Source organism: Neomonachus schauinslandi, chromosome 12 (genome assembly GCF_002201575.2).
Source record: "Neomonachus schauinslandi chromosome 12, ASM220157v2, whole genome shotgun sequence".
NCBI classification, from domain to species: Eukaryota; Metazoa; Chordata; class Mammalia; order Carnivora; family Phocidae; genus Neomonachus; species Neomonachus schauinslandi.
In genome coordinates, this window is record NC_058414.1 from 89755930 (window position 1) to 89770502 (window position 14573).

The window sequence follows — 14573 nt, forward strand, 5'->3', positions numbered from 1 at the left end:
CCCACCCACAGAGAAGCTATTCCTCCTTAATACAGTACTCATATCTGTCCTCTCAAAATGATAGGTGACCAAAATGCAATTCAGGTAAGCAGTGCGTCACCACTGGACCTTTAAAGTAAATGCAGAAATACGATCATTTATGTGTTCACATGCAGAGACACCAGGGAAGCACTTTGCTTGTGTCTAAGAGCAAAATGGAAGAAAGCTCAGAAGACCTCAGCTTTAGTCTGAAACAACTTTGGATCACCCACTTGTGTTTCTGACTCCTACCCACGTCAAGTAGGCCTCTTCACTGAAAGTTAGAAGCCTTTTCTTCCTGCTCTTTTAGTTATCACAGAGTCCCTACTGGAGGGACCTGTAAGTACCAACTGATCCGTGGCAGGATTCGAAGTCGTAATTCCAACGCCAGAGACACATTTCTGGCTCAGCTCCCACAGTGGTTTTGTACTAAGAATTTCCTGGTAGGGGGAAACGAAGAAAAGAATAGATTAGACAACCCCGTACGTAAGAAGTGGGGTTACAGTGCTATCAGGTATAATCTTGGGACCTGACAAGTAAAAGGTGAGGCATCCATCGGGAAGATCCAGCCGTCCTGGAAATCCAGCAGTGGAACTCATAAAACAAGGCTTTGTCCTTGGGACAAGGCTTACTCGGGGTAGTGAAAACCAAACACTTAGAAGGAAAACCTAAAATGGGCCCCCTCTCACCACTACACCCAAGAGTCTCTACTTATTAGCCTCTGTGCAACATGCCCACAACTGTTTTCTTGCTTAAGTGAGTTATTTTGACATATGTTGCTGCTTTTGCATTGGCTGTTTTATTTCAAGTCAGTTAGCCTGCTTTCTATTATCACTAGAGAAAGTCTGGAAGGGAACGCAGTCACAGTGCTCCATTTCCTGGAACCACAGTCCCCACACGTGGTTTTCTGCTCAGCACCTTCAACCGCACTTAAAATCCAGCGGTTCCGCCAAACCAGCCGTGGGCCTTCGTTCAATCCTGTGCTGGTCTCTTATCGTCTACATCGCAGCAAAAGGCAAAGATGGCTACACGTAGGCAGTATGGGGCTGTGCAAACAGCCCAAGCTGAACCAGTCCTTCATGGCTATCAGCAACAGCCCCGCCCCCAGGGCCGGGCCCTGGGTCCCCTCCCATGCCACCTCACCATACCGCAGAGGTACAGCACACAAGTTGACATTATCCATGTGGCACGTCCCAGCTCCTACAGAATGACAAGGGATGAGGGAGGAGGGCAGGGGAGACATGCAAACGGTCACTAAGAGTCTCTGTATATTTCATCTTGGAAACAGAAGCAGCTTTACAGTTGTGTTTCTGCGGGACATCCAGAGGGTTTTCAGAGACCTCCAGAGTGTCTTGTGGTCTTCAAAGACTGAATGTAGAGAGAGCAGATCGTATTTACTTTTTTTTTTTTTTTGAATGATGGGTAGTTGCAGTAGAATTGTGGGGTACAGAGGAGTCGTGAATGCATAGGGGGAGGAGGGAGCAGTGCCATTTGTACGAACATCCTTTGAATCTCGAAAATAAATTATACAGGTGAACACAGAAGTTCATGCTACTTGCTGGAAGCAATAAGGATCAAATTTTGTGGAATGTGTATTCCACAAATCTCCAGGTACCCTGCCTCTTCCTCAGAGGGCTATCGTGTTCTGTTGGACATCCTGGTAGCCCTTAATAACTGGTGGCATGGTCTCAGATGGATTCTTGCAGAGAGAGACAGATTTGTGGATTCCATCAGCTTCTTCCAGGGGAGCTGCCCGATCGCCGGGAGGGCACAGGTGATATGCTTGCTTAGGTTCTCTTTGCAATCTACGAGGGTCAAACAGCAGTTTCCAGGTCCTCATGGCCAATGATCTTATAGTTCTGGCGGCTTTCTAGGTATGCAGCCAAATCTGGGTCTCCAGCCTGCTGTGCTCTGTCTTGAGGTGTCTTCCCCTAAAGGTGACAGTGGGAAGGAAGGAGACACAAATACGTGGAATGAGATTTATTTTTTTTAAATCATGGGGTTATTCAAAGATTACTCCCCAAAGGATTTTTCCATGCTTATGGTTTTAGAGTTGACAAGACACTTTCAAATCTATTGTCACATTAAACCCATGAGGTAGGTAAGTTCGAGAGAAAGACACGATCACTTGACAGGTGGGGCTGAGGAAAAGGGGGTTCGGAGTAACAGCTGAGGAAAAGGGGGGTCAGAGTAACAGCAGGAAAGAGTGTGGCACAGTGAGTTTGGGAACCCCAATTCTTTCTGGGAGAAGGGGGACAGAAATCACTGAAGAGAAAAGTAGGAAGTAGGCTTTCGGATGCCCGATGCCAGCCTCTTGGGACCGATGGATGCCTCACCTTTTACTTGTCAGGTCCCAAGATTAACTAAACACTAAACTCTGGGAATCAGCAAGCAGAAAATGAGAGGACCGGATGGTTGTAAATGATCTAAAGATGTTTCTTTGCTGGTTTCAAAGTCTTCAGTTAAGTTCTCCCAATTCAGAACTATCTCATCTCTCCAAAAAGTGAGTTAATTTCTGACTACAAAAGTGATGGATGTTGATTAGATAAACTTGGAAAAGCACAAAAGTGTAAGGAAGAAAATAAAAATCACCAATAATTCCTATACTACACTAAGATAACTGCTGTCAACCTTCCACAGAGTAGCTATTTTGTCTTTTTTTATGGCTCTACACATAACAATTTTTGTAAATAGAAAGCCATACCATGGGGTACCTGGTTGGCTCAGTCGGTTAAATGTCTGACTTCTGACTTCAGCTCAGGTCATGATCTCAGGGTCATGAGATCGAGCCCCATGTTGGGCTCCATGATGAGCGTGGAGTCTGCTTAAGATTCTCTCTTTCCTTCTCCCTCTGCCCCTCCCCCTGTTTGCATTCTCTCTGTCTCTCTCTCAAAAAAAAAAGTCTCAAAAAAACCCATACTCTGTTTACATACTATTATATAACACACTTTTTCACTTAACATGTCAAACCTTTATGTCATTCAATGTTCTTCTACATCATCTTAAAGGATTGTATCATTTCTTGCAGCCTACTATAATGCCATATGCATGTTTATACACACACATGATATTTTTGGAATAAGGTCAACGAATAGATTCAGTAGTAGAAGGAAGGAAGGTCTCCATTCTTTTGAATGCATATAGATATTACGTAATGCTCCTTGAAACTTCTAATTTTTGTTTAGGGATAATGGCTTTATCTATTTAAAAAGTAATATAAGGGCGCCTGGGTGGCTCAGTCGATTAAGCGGCTGTCTTCAGCTCAAGTCATGATCCCAGGGTCCTGGGATCAAGCTCCACGTCGAGCCCCACATTGGGCTCCTTGCTCAGTGGGGAGTCCGCTTCTCCCTCTCCCACTCCCCCTGCTTGTGTTCCCTCTCTCGCTGTGTCTCTCTCTGTCAAATAAATAAATAAAATCTTAAAAAAATAATAAAAAAATAAAAAGTGATATTAAATTCAAAAAGATGGAGACATGAACATTGTACCAAAGAAATAGCTCCATGTATAAATGCACGCGAGTTTTACGAAAATTGCTGAAGGCTTCTCAGCCTCCATCTGAGTCACTGCAATGGAGAGTGTCAAGCTCAATTAAGCCTGTAGCTTACAAGGGTATGTGGGTAGAGAATAAAAGGAAAGTAACAGTGGCTCTGGATTCTTTCTAAAATTTTACTTATTTAGCTGGGATTTAATACTGAACCACTAGCTTAAAGTTCCTATATAAGTTTTTCCAACTTGTTTATAGTATTAGTAGATTATCTGATCTTCAATATTAATGAGGTTGGAATTACTAGCTTCCAAGTATTCAGAGAGGTGAACTGGAGTGGCCCTTGAGTTGATTTTTAAAGGAACTGTTCTCCATCAAGAGAAATTCTCAAGATATTGCTTCTCCCCCCCCCAAAAAAAATCTAGGAAAAGATCCAGTCATAATTATCATGTTCTGCTTTAACTTAGCATAAAATTACAAAATGGGAAAATTAACAGGTCTCCCAAAGGATGAAGCATAGACTATTTCATACAGTAAGACCTCTAGAACACAATGTTGGGGGAACATAAGCATTCTATAATAGCATGAATAGTATGACTTCACCGACTAAAAAAAAAAAAATGAGAGAGAAAAACAGGCATACCTACATGTGAAGAGAGACCGTTAAAATTTTAAAAGTATATAGGTCTAGAGTGTGAGATTTCTAGTGATTTTTATCTTTGAAGAATATCTTTGCATTGCTTGAGTTTTCTATATAAGAATGCACTGTATTTATAATCATAAAATTAATGAAGCTGTGTTTTGAAAAAAAAGCACACACATACATAACACAAAAGAGGAAGCAATCTCAAGGCATGTTGAGCCCATTTATCTGATTCAGAAACTTAGAAAAATAAAAAAGAGCAATCTGCTCAGGGGCCAGGTCTCCTGCCCAGTCTTTTGTTTGTCTCTTTCAGGTTGCTCCTCCTTTTCTTTTGATTTCCTGAGGTGAGTGTGAGAGCAGTCTTTTGTGTGGTCAATAGGCAACTGCCACGCTGGAGTGTGAGTTGGCCCCAGACAAGCCAAACCTACCTGAAATCAAGGCCTCCCCTGATCCTGTCTATAGGGTTTGTGTTCCTCCATCGGATTACACGACAAAGAGTTTAAGTGCAAATATCATCTGGGAAGAATATCACATGGAGCACTTATCTGCCACTTGAAATCCTATACCCACTTAGCTAACCAGGTAACAGACCAGCTTAACATGTCCCACAGCCCTAGGGAGGAGGAACCCAGGTGGCCAGGGTCCTCCGTCGGAGAGCTGGGATTCGGTGGGCTGCAGGGGTGTGGAGAATCACGCAACGCAGCTGGCTCAGAACTGGGGTCGAAGGAAAAGAGGTCCACAGAGGAGATAAAGTTATTTTATGGCGCTCACTGCAGTTTGAGGAACCCCCAGGGTGAAAACTGCACATAAGCAGTTGCTCGTCCCTTAAAGAGGTCTCATGGGGAATATGTCTGTGTTCCTTGGCTACATTCATCAGCCCCAAACTTAGGCTATTCAGTGCCTTAGCTTAATGAAACCCTCATCTCTATATTAAAATTCTTCTCTGCAACCCTCTACAGTTAAACGGTTTGTCCTTAGCATCTACCCAGGGCTGCTCAGGCTCCCCTGCAGCACCGAGGTATTAACCGTCTTCCACCCCCCTCCACCCCGCCCTTCCCTTCTCCTGGGCTGCAGTCCCCGGGCTGCACCACTGAGCTACACCTCTTCCTTTGCTCCAGCTTTCAGCCCTTTCCTCGGTGCTCTCTGTAAATGAACAATTCACAGTGCAGCCTGATCTCAGGTCTCCTGAACGGAGTTTCTCCTGATGCCTGACCTCTACCTATTGGCATCTTTCCGGTCAAGGTCAGCACCGTAGGTCACTCTATCAGTTTCTGGCCTCACCGCCCTCTCCTTAAGACATTAACACACTTTAAAGCCAGATTGACATGCCTTTTGCTGCAGGGGAACCAACCACATTTCAAGTCACGATGCCGTAAGTACCACTGTAAGGCAAAGACATGATCCAAACCATTCAAGAAAAACCCACTTTATGACTTTGTTGCCACACTTCATCACATTGGATCCAGGGGGGGTGTTCTGTCACCACAGGATAACAACTCATCTGCTGCGCTGGGTGTCAAAAGAGCTAAATTTGGATTTGGGCTCAGCTCCTGGTCTAAGGGTACAGAGCTTTCTTTGGGTTTCAGTTTCCACGTCGATGAGAGAAATTCCCACCCTAACTTCAGGGGTTAACTTTCAGGGAAAAATATAAGAAAATAAGTAGGAAGAAACTTTTAAAAATAAAAAGCCAGCGTAAAGGCACCAGATTTAAGGCTGTAACCTCTCCAAGTCCGGGCTGACCATCCTGACAGTGGCGGCTAATCACCCGGGCACCCGTAAACCACAGATCGGAAGCTACCCTAGATAAAGCCACTGAAGGAGAAATTGCAAAGCAGGCCAATGTCTTCTACGCCTCTCCTAGGGCTTTGAACCTCACCTCCCCGCAACTTGGCTGCTGGCATTCGGCAGGACAACCCCAAAGTCCCAAGGCCAGCACATTCAGAGGTTTATAAAGTCCCATAGGCAAGCACACACCCTTCCCTTTGTGCTTATATATTTAAACTACAGTTGCTCTAAATGAAGCACTTTATTTTTTCCTCCTTTTTTCCAAAGCCCCAGGCACTTCCATAAGCACAGAAAGGATGCCTTTGCCCTGGGCACAAGTGAAGGCAATGGTGCCGGTGATCCTGCCCAGGAGGAGGATGTTTGCACTCACTCATCAGGTTACCTTGGAGTCCGTCTTTCTCAGAGATGCTCCCGCATCCACCAGAAGCTGGCACACGGCCCGGTTCCGCTGGCAGGCAGCCTTGTGCAGGGCGGTCTCACCCCTAAAGCAAAGAGGAAATGGGAAACCACCCATAAAGGGGTTGGGGGCGGGGGCGGGAGTGGGGGCGGGGCTGGAGGCTGCAGGGAGGGGGTGAGGGTAGCTTCCTATCCCTGCTGCTGAGGTTCTGGGCTCATCCGCCTCCTTCGCGATCTGCCGCTGAGATCCGGGCACATTCTGGGGAGGCGGATGAGGGGGTGTCTAAAAATGCCTTCAGTTAGTCATCAACGAACCAGAACTCCAATCGCTGTCTCAACAGTGTTAACTAGGCTGAGTGATTTTGTTTTCAACCACCGACGTTTGATTTAGGTAACACTCCATGGCACTGTTCAACACACTGATGTGCAGAGATGGGTCTGAGCACGGTGGAATGATTTTCTCTGTGGACACATGTGGGCAGAACGTAGGGGCACCGGATCAAGTACACACGGGGCAGGCATGGAAAACCACAGGCCCCTCAGGCACCTCACACAGGTCTTCGCAGACCACCGTCTGGCCCTCCGTGGAGTATCTCTGGGGGACTCGGCGTGGAAGGACCAGGTCAACACAAGCCGCCCTACCTACTGATTTCATGCGAATGGCAGGTGGGAGGGTGCGGGCAGCCGCAGAGGACATCTGGGAGAGCTGGGAACAGAAGCTCTACCCTGTTGGCCATAGGCCACTCAGTATAGGAAGAGGGCAAAGCAAAGTAGCCATTTCTACCCCCTCTAATGGGCAGTCTAGGGAGGAGGAGGTTTCCATTCTGAGTCCAGAATTGAAAAGATGCTTAATGCCAAGCATGTGGAAAATCAAATGTAGTCCTTAGAACAAACGTGTTCATGACAACTTTGCCAATAGGATGTGGTATGTGGACAAACTCTCTGTCACGACAGTGTCTTCCCTGTCTAGTAAGTCATAACTATAGAACTCTACCCTTCCCACTCAGCTTCCATTCTATTCATTTCTACTTTTCCTCCTCCAGACCTACTTAACTACTCCCCAGCCATCTTTATCTCTTTTCAAATGTCTTTGAAGTTTTATAGTGCTTCTTATATGGCTTTCAGGGTGAGACGGTGAGCCTTTCTTTGTTCCTACTTGGGGAGTAGGAGCTATTTTGCTGCCCTAGGAATAAAAATGTTGAAAACAAACATTATCAGTTTGGGCACCACCCGAGAGAAGATGACTTTCTCAACCGGAGTTTCTCTTCTGAACCACAGAACATAAAAATGATTGGATTTACTATAGTCTTAATTCTCCAATGGTTGTATATACCTAGTTCCATTCCAGACCCGGTATAGAGGTTTCATTACAAACAAAGGATTCCGTAGGGTATTAGGACTTAATTTTCTCACAAACCCCAGTTGAGAAAGAGTAAATAAAAAAGGTAAATATATTTATCTAGACTTCTCAGTAGTCCAAGATGCATCAGTGCAAAACTACCTTGCCTATAGGAAGCTCTAAATGATGACTAGCAATGACTGTGCGTGCAACCATTATTGATTCTTGTCATCAATTTTTATTGTGTAATTTTTGATTTAGAAGATTAGCCCTGCACAGTTATAAATACAATTGAAAGTGAACTTCTTATCACTGACATTTAAATTATCTGCTGTATGCTCTATAGGCTACATTCTTCTCCCAGATATGTTCTAAAGAAAATAATCTAGACTATGTAATGAAAGGAAACACTCACGTTTCGCTGTCTGCCATATCCAATAACTCGGAAGGTCCTAAATAAGAGGAAAACAAGATGCCATCAAAAATAAGTTCAGAAACTAAAACATTAACAAAAAAATCTATAGTCACAGAATTAAAACACGTTGGAAAGCTGAATAAAGTAGAGTCATTTGGTGCAAGGGATATTAAGACCACCTCCCCTGCTCCGCCCCCCCAAAAGAATGGATTTCTCTATTCCCACTCACCAACCTCCCAACTGCCACCAACCGATGTGTGTGGAATGATACAGCCTATGCTTTTAAAGCAGCTTTCAATCAGGTTGAAGACATAAAATTAGTCAGAATAGAATAAGTGAGAAATAACTAAGTGGTTACCTTGGGGGAATGGGGACACTTCAGTGGGCTTTAAGGATTGTTTATCATTCCCCAGAGGCAGGTTGTTTAAGACGGGGTTTTATACAGGATAATTTTAAAGCTACAAGATACCAGAGATATCATCCAGTCCAATATCTATATTTTAGAAACAGAGTAAAATTATATTTTTCATAAAATTTCCCTTCCAAGACCTGGAAGAAATGTTATGCACAGCAAATGATTATAGATGCTTCCTTAGGAACTGAGATGTCTGATGAGTTTGTGCACTGATGATGTTCTATTTGTTCACCAATTAAATCATTCAATCTGCAAACAATGCTTGGAATGACCACCTTTCCACCTTCTGCACCAGTGATTCCTTCCCCAACCCTCCTGTACTCTAATCAGTCTACGGGTATCAGCTGAGACACATTTTCCATAAAGCCCTCTGCAAACCCCACTCCAAATACTGCATTAAATGTCCTGCCTATGTGCCCCCTCATTTTGTACACTAACCCTATGTCCTGTACTTGGGAGGGTAACATAATTTATCATCCAAATTGAGACTGTCCCAGACAGGTGGGGATATGTAATTACTTTAGTGATCATGACATTTAAACCATAATAAAACCACCTGCGGATTTGTCTCTCTCCATAACTAGACTGTGGTAAACCCCCTGGAAGCTGTGGCTTACGCCTTGTTCACCACTACATCCTTCCTTGGTGCCTGGCATAGAGCCTGGTACCAAGCAGATGCTTACATGTTTGGTTGAATTAATGAATAAATGTGCTTGGACATGCCAAACACAGTTCTAGGTATTGAGCATTTTAGTCTTTAAAAATATGATCCTATTGATTTGCTCTCTGTCTTGTTGGATATCATTATAATTGAAAATTTGCTTTTATGATTACTTATTACATAAAAAGAAGAAAGGGGAGAGATTAGGACTTCCCAACCATGAAAGTCACTGGCCAAGAAGATGACTAAGATGCCATGGGACCTTCACAATCCTCCTGGTCATCCAAGAGCTGCCTCCTCTTTCACATCTACTGGCCGTCTAGGCCAGGTGAATCTTCCCTTGCATCCTCTGCCCTATTTGTCTCTCCTCTTTGTCCTATTTGACAAATAGGCTTCCTAATTGGTCTCTGCCTAGAGCATAATTAGCATTCAGAAACAGGTACTAAGAAAAATGAGAAGGTCTCTCATCATTCAGATTTCTAATTCAGCATATTGACTGCTTACTGCCAAGTATTCAACCATGAAAGTTTGCAGTCTTTCACCTGGAACTACCCTTCCTCAATTTGTTCCAGGTTCCATTTCTTCATATCAGCTCAGCTGGTAACTGTGCCATCACCCGCCTCTCTCTGGGGCTCTCCCAGCTCAGAGAGCTTCTTCCTTCCACTCTCCCGACCCAGAACAGCCTTCCCTTTTCTAGCCACATACCTAAGTCTGACCTGTCCTGTAAAGCCCAGTCTGTGACAAGGTCTTCTGAAATGACCAGCTTTGACAGAAAGAATTTATCCCTTCTCTGAACTCCTTCTCTCGTAACACTTACTTGGTTCCACCCTTGTATTATGTATTTGCTTTTCACTCATACACCTTGTCTCCCTAAATGAATTATACTAAATCCTTGCTGTGTAAGAATATTTATTATTTTTCATTTATTATTTTTCTAGCACCTATCCTACATTAAGGATTCAAAAAGACGTAATGCATTTATTTTTGTTCCTCAGTCTTGTGGTTCTAAGGAAACATGAACGATAATGACCACAACAAACACCCAAAGAAGTGCAAGGCAGTACCATGTAGTGATGGGTACTAGAGCTGAACCTCCTTGCTTCAAAATTCTGGCTCTACCTGCCACTTACTGGATCTCGGGCCAGTTCATTTAATCTCTAGGTCCCTTGATTGCCATGTACATTAAAGAAGGATTGATAATATGTATCTCACAGGATTCTTGTGAGGTTTCATAAGTCAATATAAGTTATAGGCTTAAAATGGGAGCTGGCACGCTACATGCAAGTTTAGATCGGAAGTGTCCTATTCTCTGACTTAAGCAGGTTACGCTAAGTGGAGATGTGGAGCATCAGCCTAGGGAGGAAATGTACTGGGCTCTGCATTTACCTCCATTCACTTTTGAAGCCACTTGTTGACTCAAATGCTATGTCCTGAGAACCAATACTCCAAACCCCTTCAACTGTTGGCAGGGCATTCTCCACAAGGTCAAGAACAAGGACGCTTACAATGTCCAGTGGTCCCCAAAGAGAGTGCCTGCCACCTTCAGCCAACCCTTGGAGCCATTCATTTGCAAAGGAATTCCATGAATAGGAGCACCCCAGCCCCACTCCACTCCAGCAGCTCTGTTCCCACCATTCACTGCTAAGTGCATTCTTATCTGGGCACCAGAGGCCTCACCCCCTTCCCCCTTCATTCAGCACTCAGAGCTGCACCCACGGTGGGTCCACCAACTCCAGGGTCCATGCCACCATGTAACGAGAGGCTGTGGGACCAGCTACATCAGTGCCAAAACCGCCATTGTTTGACACTCTGAACGTGGGGACAAGGAAGAGAAGGGACCTTGTTCCTCAAGTGTCTTACAAGAATCGCCATAAATGCAGCCAACCCAGAACAATGGCAGAGCTGATTATCCAGTTTCTGAGTCAGGCATGCCTGTAGCTGCTTATCACCCTCCCCTTCTCTCCTTTTAATCCTCGGCAGCTGACAGAGGTGAGAGGAAGAGGTGCTGCTCCTAAAATGAGACATTCTTGCTCTTAATTAAAACCTAACAAAACTCCAATTACAGGTTTCAGGAATGGAATGGGCTCTGGAATGATGGACTTAATTAACCCAAACTTTCCTCATCTGCCCATCAATACATATTATCACCAAAGAGCAGAACGTTTTGAACACTGTCAGGCAAATCACCAATGAAGAGGCAAGGGTGGCAGCGAACTGATGACAGGCGGGAGTGTGGAGCTATTTTTAATAGTACAGGTACATTTTCTAGTAATGTTTTAACCTGCTTTAAAATAACTGTGTTTGCATAATGCTGGTGAGAGGGGGTTGCAGAGGAGGAAATAAGAAGAGGCCTGAGTGCCAGGTGCAGCCCAGGAACAGGCTGGAGGTTCCCTCCCTTCCACTGATCTGCTGGGAGCTCCTTCAGTAGTATATTGTGCTGTTTAGTAGTGCTCTGTGCGGGTTAGTAGCACTGATTCTCCAATCTTACAATTTGGAGAAAGGGGGCATGGCCAGAGAGACAAAAAAATAACCCGCCCAGACCTCACAAATTCTCTTTAAAGGAAAAAGTATTTTTAAAAAATAGCATCGGGGCGCCTGGGTGGCTCAGTTGGTTAAGCGACTGCCTTCGGCTCAGGTCATGATCTCGGAGTCCCGGGATCGAGTCCCGCATCAGGCTCCCTGCTCGGCGGGGAGTCTGCTTCTCCCTCTGACCCTCCCCCCTCTCATGTGCTCTCTGTCTCTCTCATTCTCTCTGTCTCAAATAAATAAAATCTTTAAAAAAAATAGCATCTGTGATTTTTGGAAAGTTAATTTGAGTCTCACTCATAAGGGAGAGCCCAAGAGAAAGAAAAGACGATGGAATTCTTCCAGTTTATATCCATGGTGACTATTTGGATCTAAGGCTTATTGCGTATTTTAGGTATGCATATGGTCTGATTGTGGATATCATGCCATCTCCCTTAGGGAACTGGAAGGAATACCATGATTTTGTTAGCAGTGAACTCACATTTATTCCCTGAATATAAAAGGATGTCTTGGTTCTCTGTCCCTCCTAGGGTTTATTACAATGTCCACACTCAGTCCCACAGTTGACCTACACCAGAAAACAACTGTTAAGTCCTGATTGAAGGGACACGTGTGCAAATTTCTCCATGAAACTTTCAGAGGCTGACGATCGATCACTGCCCCTCCACAGCTCTGCCCCAGTTGTCACTGGAGCCCTGTATATAATACCTCTATCGATCTACCCTGCATTGTGGTTGTTTATCCGTGTTTCATTGCCCTCACCAGGTTTTAGAACTATGGAGGGCAGAGACCATATACTACATACAAGTCTTGGCAAGTAACCTAACATCACTATGCTTCAGCTGTCTCCACCTGTCAGATGGAGATAAGAGAGCTCACTATGTGGAACTGTTGTAAGAATTAAATATGTTAATACATACAAAGCAGTTAGAACCATAAAAGTTAGCAGTGACTATCACTATAATATTTTTTCTCAAAAGTTCATGGGGGCAGAATTCATTTTTTTTCTAATAAATGAATGAAGACCTTTAAAAATCAATGTGGATCCCAGCCAGCATCCTATTTTTTCTCAGAGAAAGATCCGTAAAGGTAACATGAATTCAAAAGACTGTGCTACATAGGGAAATGGTCCAAAAAATAAGGGCGAAAATGTACTAAGAGGATACACACATCAGTATTCGGGCGAAAGCCAGGGAATGTGAGAGGAAGCCAAACTTCACAAAGCTCCCAACACGAGAAAGTGAACAGCATGGTTAGGCAGTCAAGCCTTCCAAACTGCAAGTTTGCTGCCCGGTGCTCATTCCACTGGACACCCCAGCTTTTGCTGGCGCAACCCTGTCATCAATACTGTCCTTGTATTCTATATGATGTGTCTTTTGTCACGTGCACCCTTTAGTTTGCTTCCCACATCAAGGCATCCAAATCCCCTTTGCTATTCCTTCCACCTCTCCATGGCCTCTCTCTCCCCGGACCTCATTTCCCATTAGTCTCCCAGACGCTGCCAGCAGACCATTCCAAATCCTCCTCTGCCCCAGGACAAAAGCCGCACAGATGTGGGGAGAGCTGGCTCTGGGAACTCTAACAGCACCGTCATCCTGTCCCAGCGGGGTGGTGGTCGTTTCTCTCGGGGGACCAGAGGCTGAAAAAGGGGGGTAAAAAAGAAGAAAGAAAAGAAAGACTAGAGACAGAAAACGAGGGAAGACAAAATAAGCCATTGAAATCAAAAAGGAAATGCATGAGTGAGATTTCTATCAGGACACACGGTAGGGGGGCAAGGGGGTGGGAGTGGGGAGAATAAAAACAAAGGAGCGAAATGTGTGGGGTGGTAAAAGCCTAAAACAACACAAAAGTCTCTTGGAGGGGCACAAGGCGGGAGGAGGGAGCGGGTAGAAAATATGGTTGAAAGGAGCTGAAAAGCAGGAACCACTGGGGGACCCGGGCTGGAACCCCTCAGCATCTTTCCCTCTCCACCCTGTCCCCATGGAATTTTAGCTCTCTTCCTCCTCCATTCTCTCTGCAACCCTCCCAAGGCCCAAATTCCAGTTTTTCATAAAGGAAAACAGCAGGTTGTGCATTTGAGAGAAAGTCCCAAAGAAGATGCAGGACAGAGAAAAATTCAAACCGCCTGCGGCTTGTCAGAGTCTACCACACACTCCTGCCCCTCGCCCCACAGCCTGGTTATAAAGAGCACTTAGATGAGAAATACATTGCTTAGTGTGGTGTCTGGGAAGACAACGAATCTCTCACGACTCCTGTTCAGGGGGCGCCCTCCTGACTGGACCCCATTGCTCACCATAAATAACCAGTGAAGAGGGGGGCAAAGCAGAGGGAGAGGGGCTCCCGCCTGAGCAAGAATGCAGGGCGCAAACAAGCCCCTACACTCTCAGGCATCTTGAAAAGGGCCCACGGATTTCTCAGAACCCTTGTCAGGAGGCCTGTTGTCGGGTATTTGAACAGATTTTACGATTTATATCATATGAAGCCACAGGAAAGACTTAAACCAAATTAAAAACAAAAAACAAAAAAACTAAAACTTCAAAAGATTTGCAGCATTCGAGATTGGGAGGAATGCCCCTCTCCATCTTTGGCACCGTGAAAATTGTACTCTTTTCCCATTTACATGAGTTCGAATTGATCAGACTTGTCTACCACAAATCTGATGCTGGTTTATAAATACATTGCTGGTTTATAAATTCAGGATGCATCCCAGCCTCACGGAGGCCTCTTGGAAAAGGCTATTTTCCTTGTCAGACCAAGGGGATTCTAGAGCCGCCACGACATAAAATTGGAGAGATTATTTCACTGACCAGGGGTCACATTAAGAGGATTGTTACAGAGCAGAAAAAGGGTTGTGTTTCCCGTGAGCTTATCCCTGCCTTCAAGAAAACTGT

At 44.7% G+C, this 14573-nt stretch overlaps 1 protein-coding gene across 2 annotated transcripts in view; it reads right to left on the reverse strand.

Moving 5' to 3' along the window:
- Positions 1 to 1431: 1431 nt before the first annotated feature.
- Positions 1432 to 14573, reverse strand: part of DGKI (diacylglycerol kinase iota) — a 431941-nt gene continuing 418799 nt past the window's right edge. The window contains exons 31-33 of one of the 2 annotated variants that reach the window (XM_021692768.1): positions 8081 to 8117; positions 6313 to 6412; positions 1432 to 1949 (exon numbers count right to left, since the gene is read on the reverse strand). In XM_021692768.1, the coding sequence (XP_021548443.1) occupies positions 1833 to 1949; positions 6313 to 6412; positions 8081 to 8117 (254 nt within the window). In that variant the 3' untranslated portion in view covers positions 1432 to 1832. The remainder of the gene's footprint in view (positions 1950 to 6312; positions 6413 to 8080; positions 8118 to 14573) is intronic. The other variant, XM_044919913.1, reaches the window with a different exon arrangement.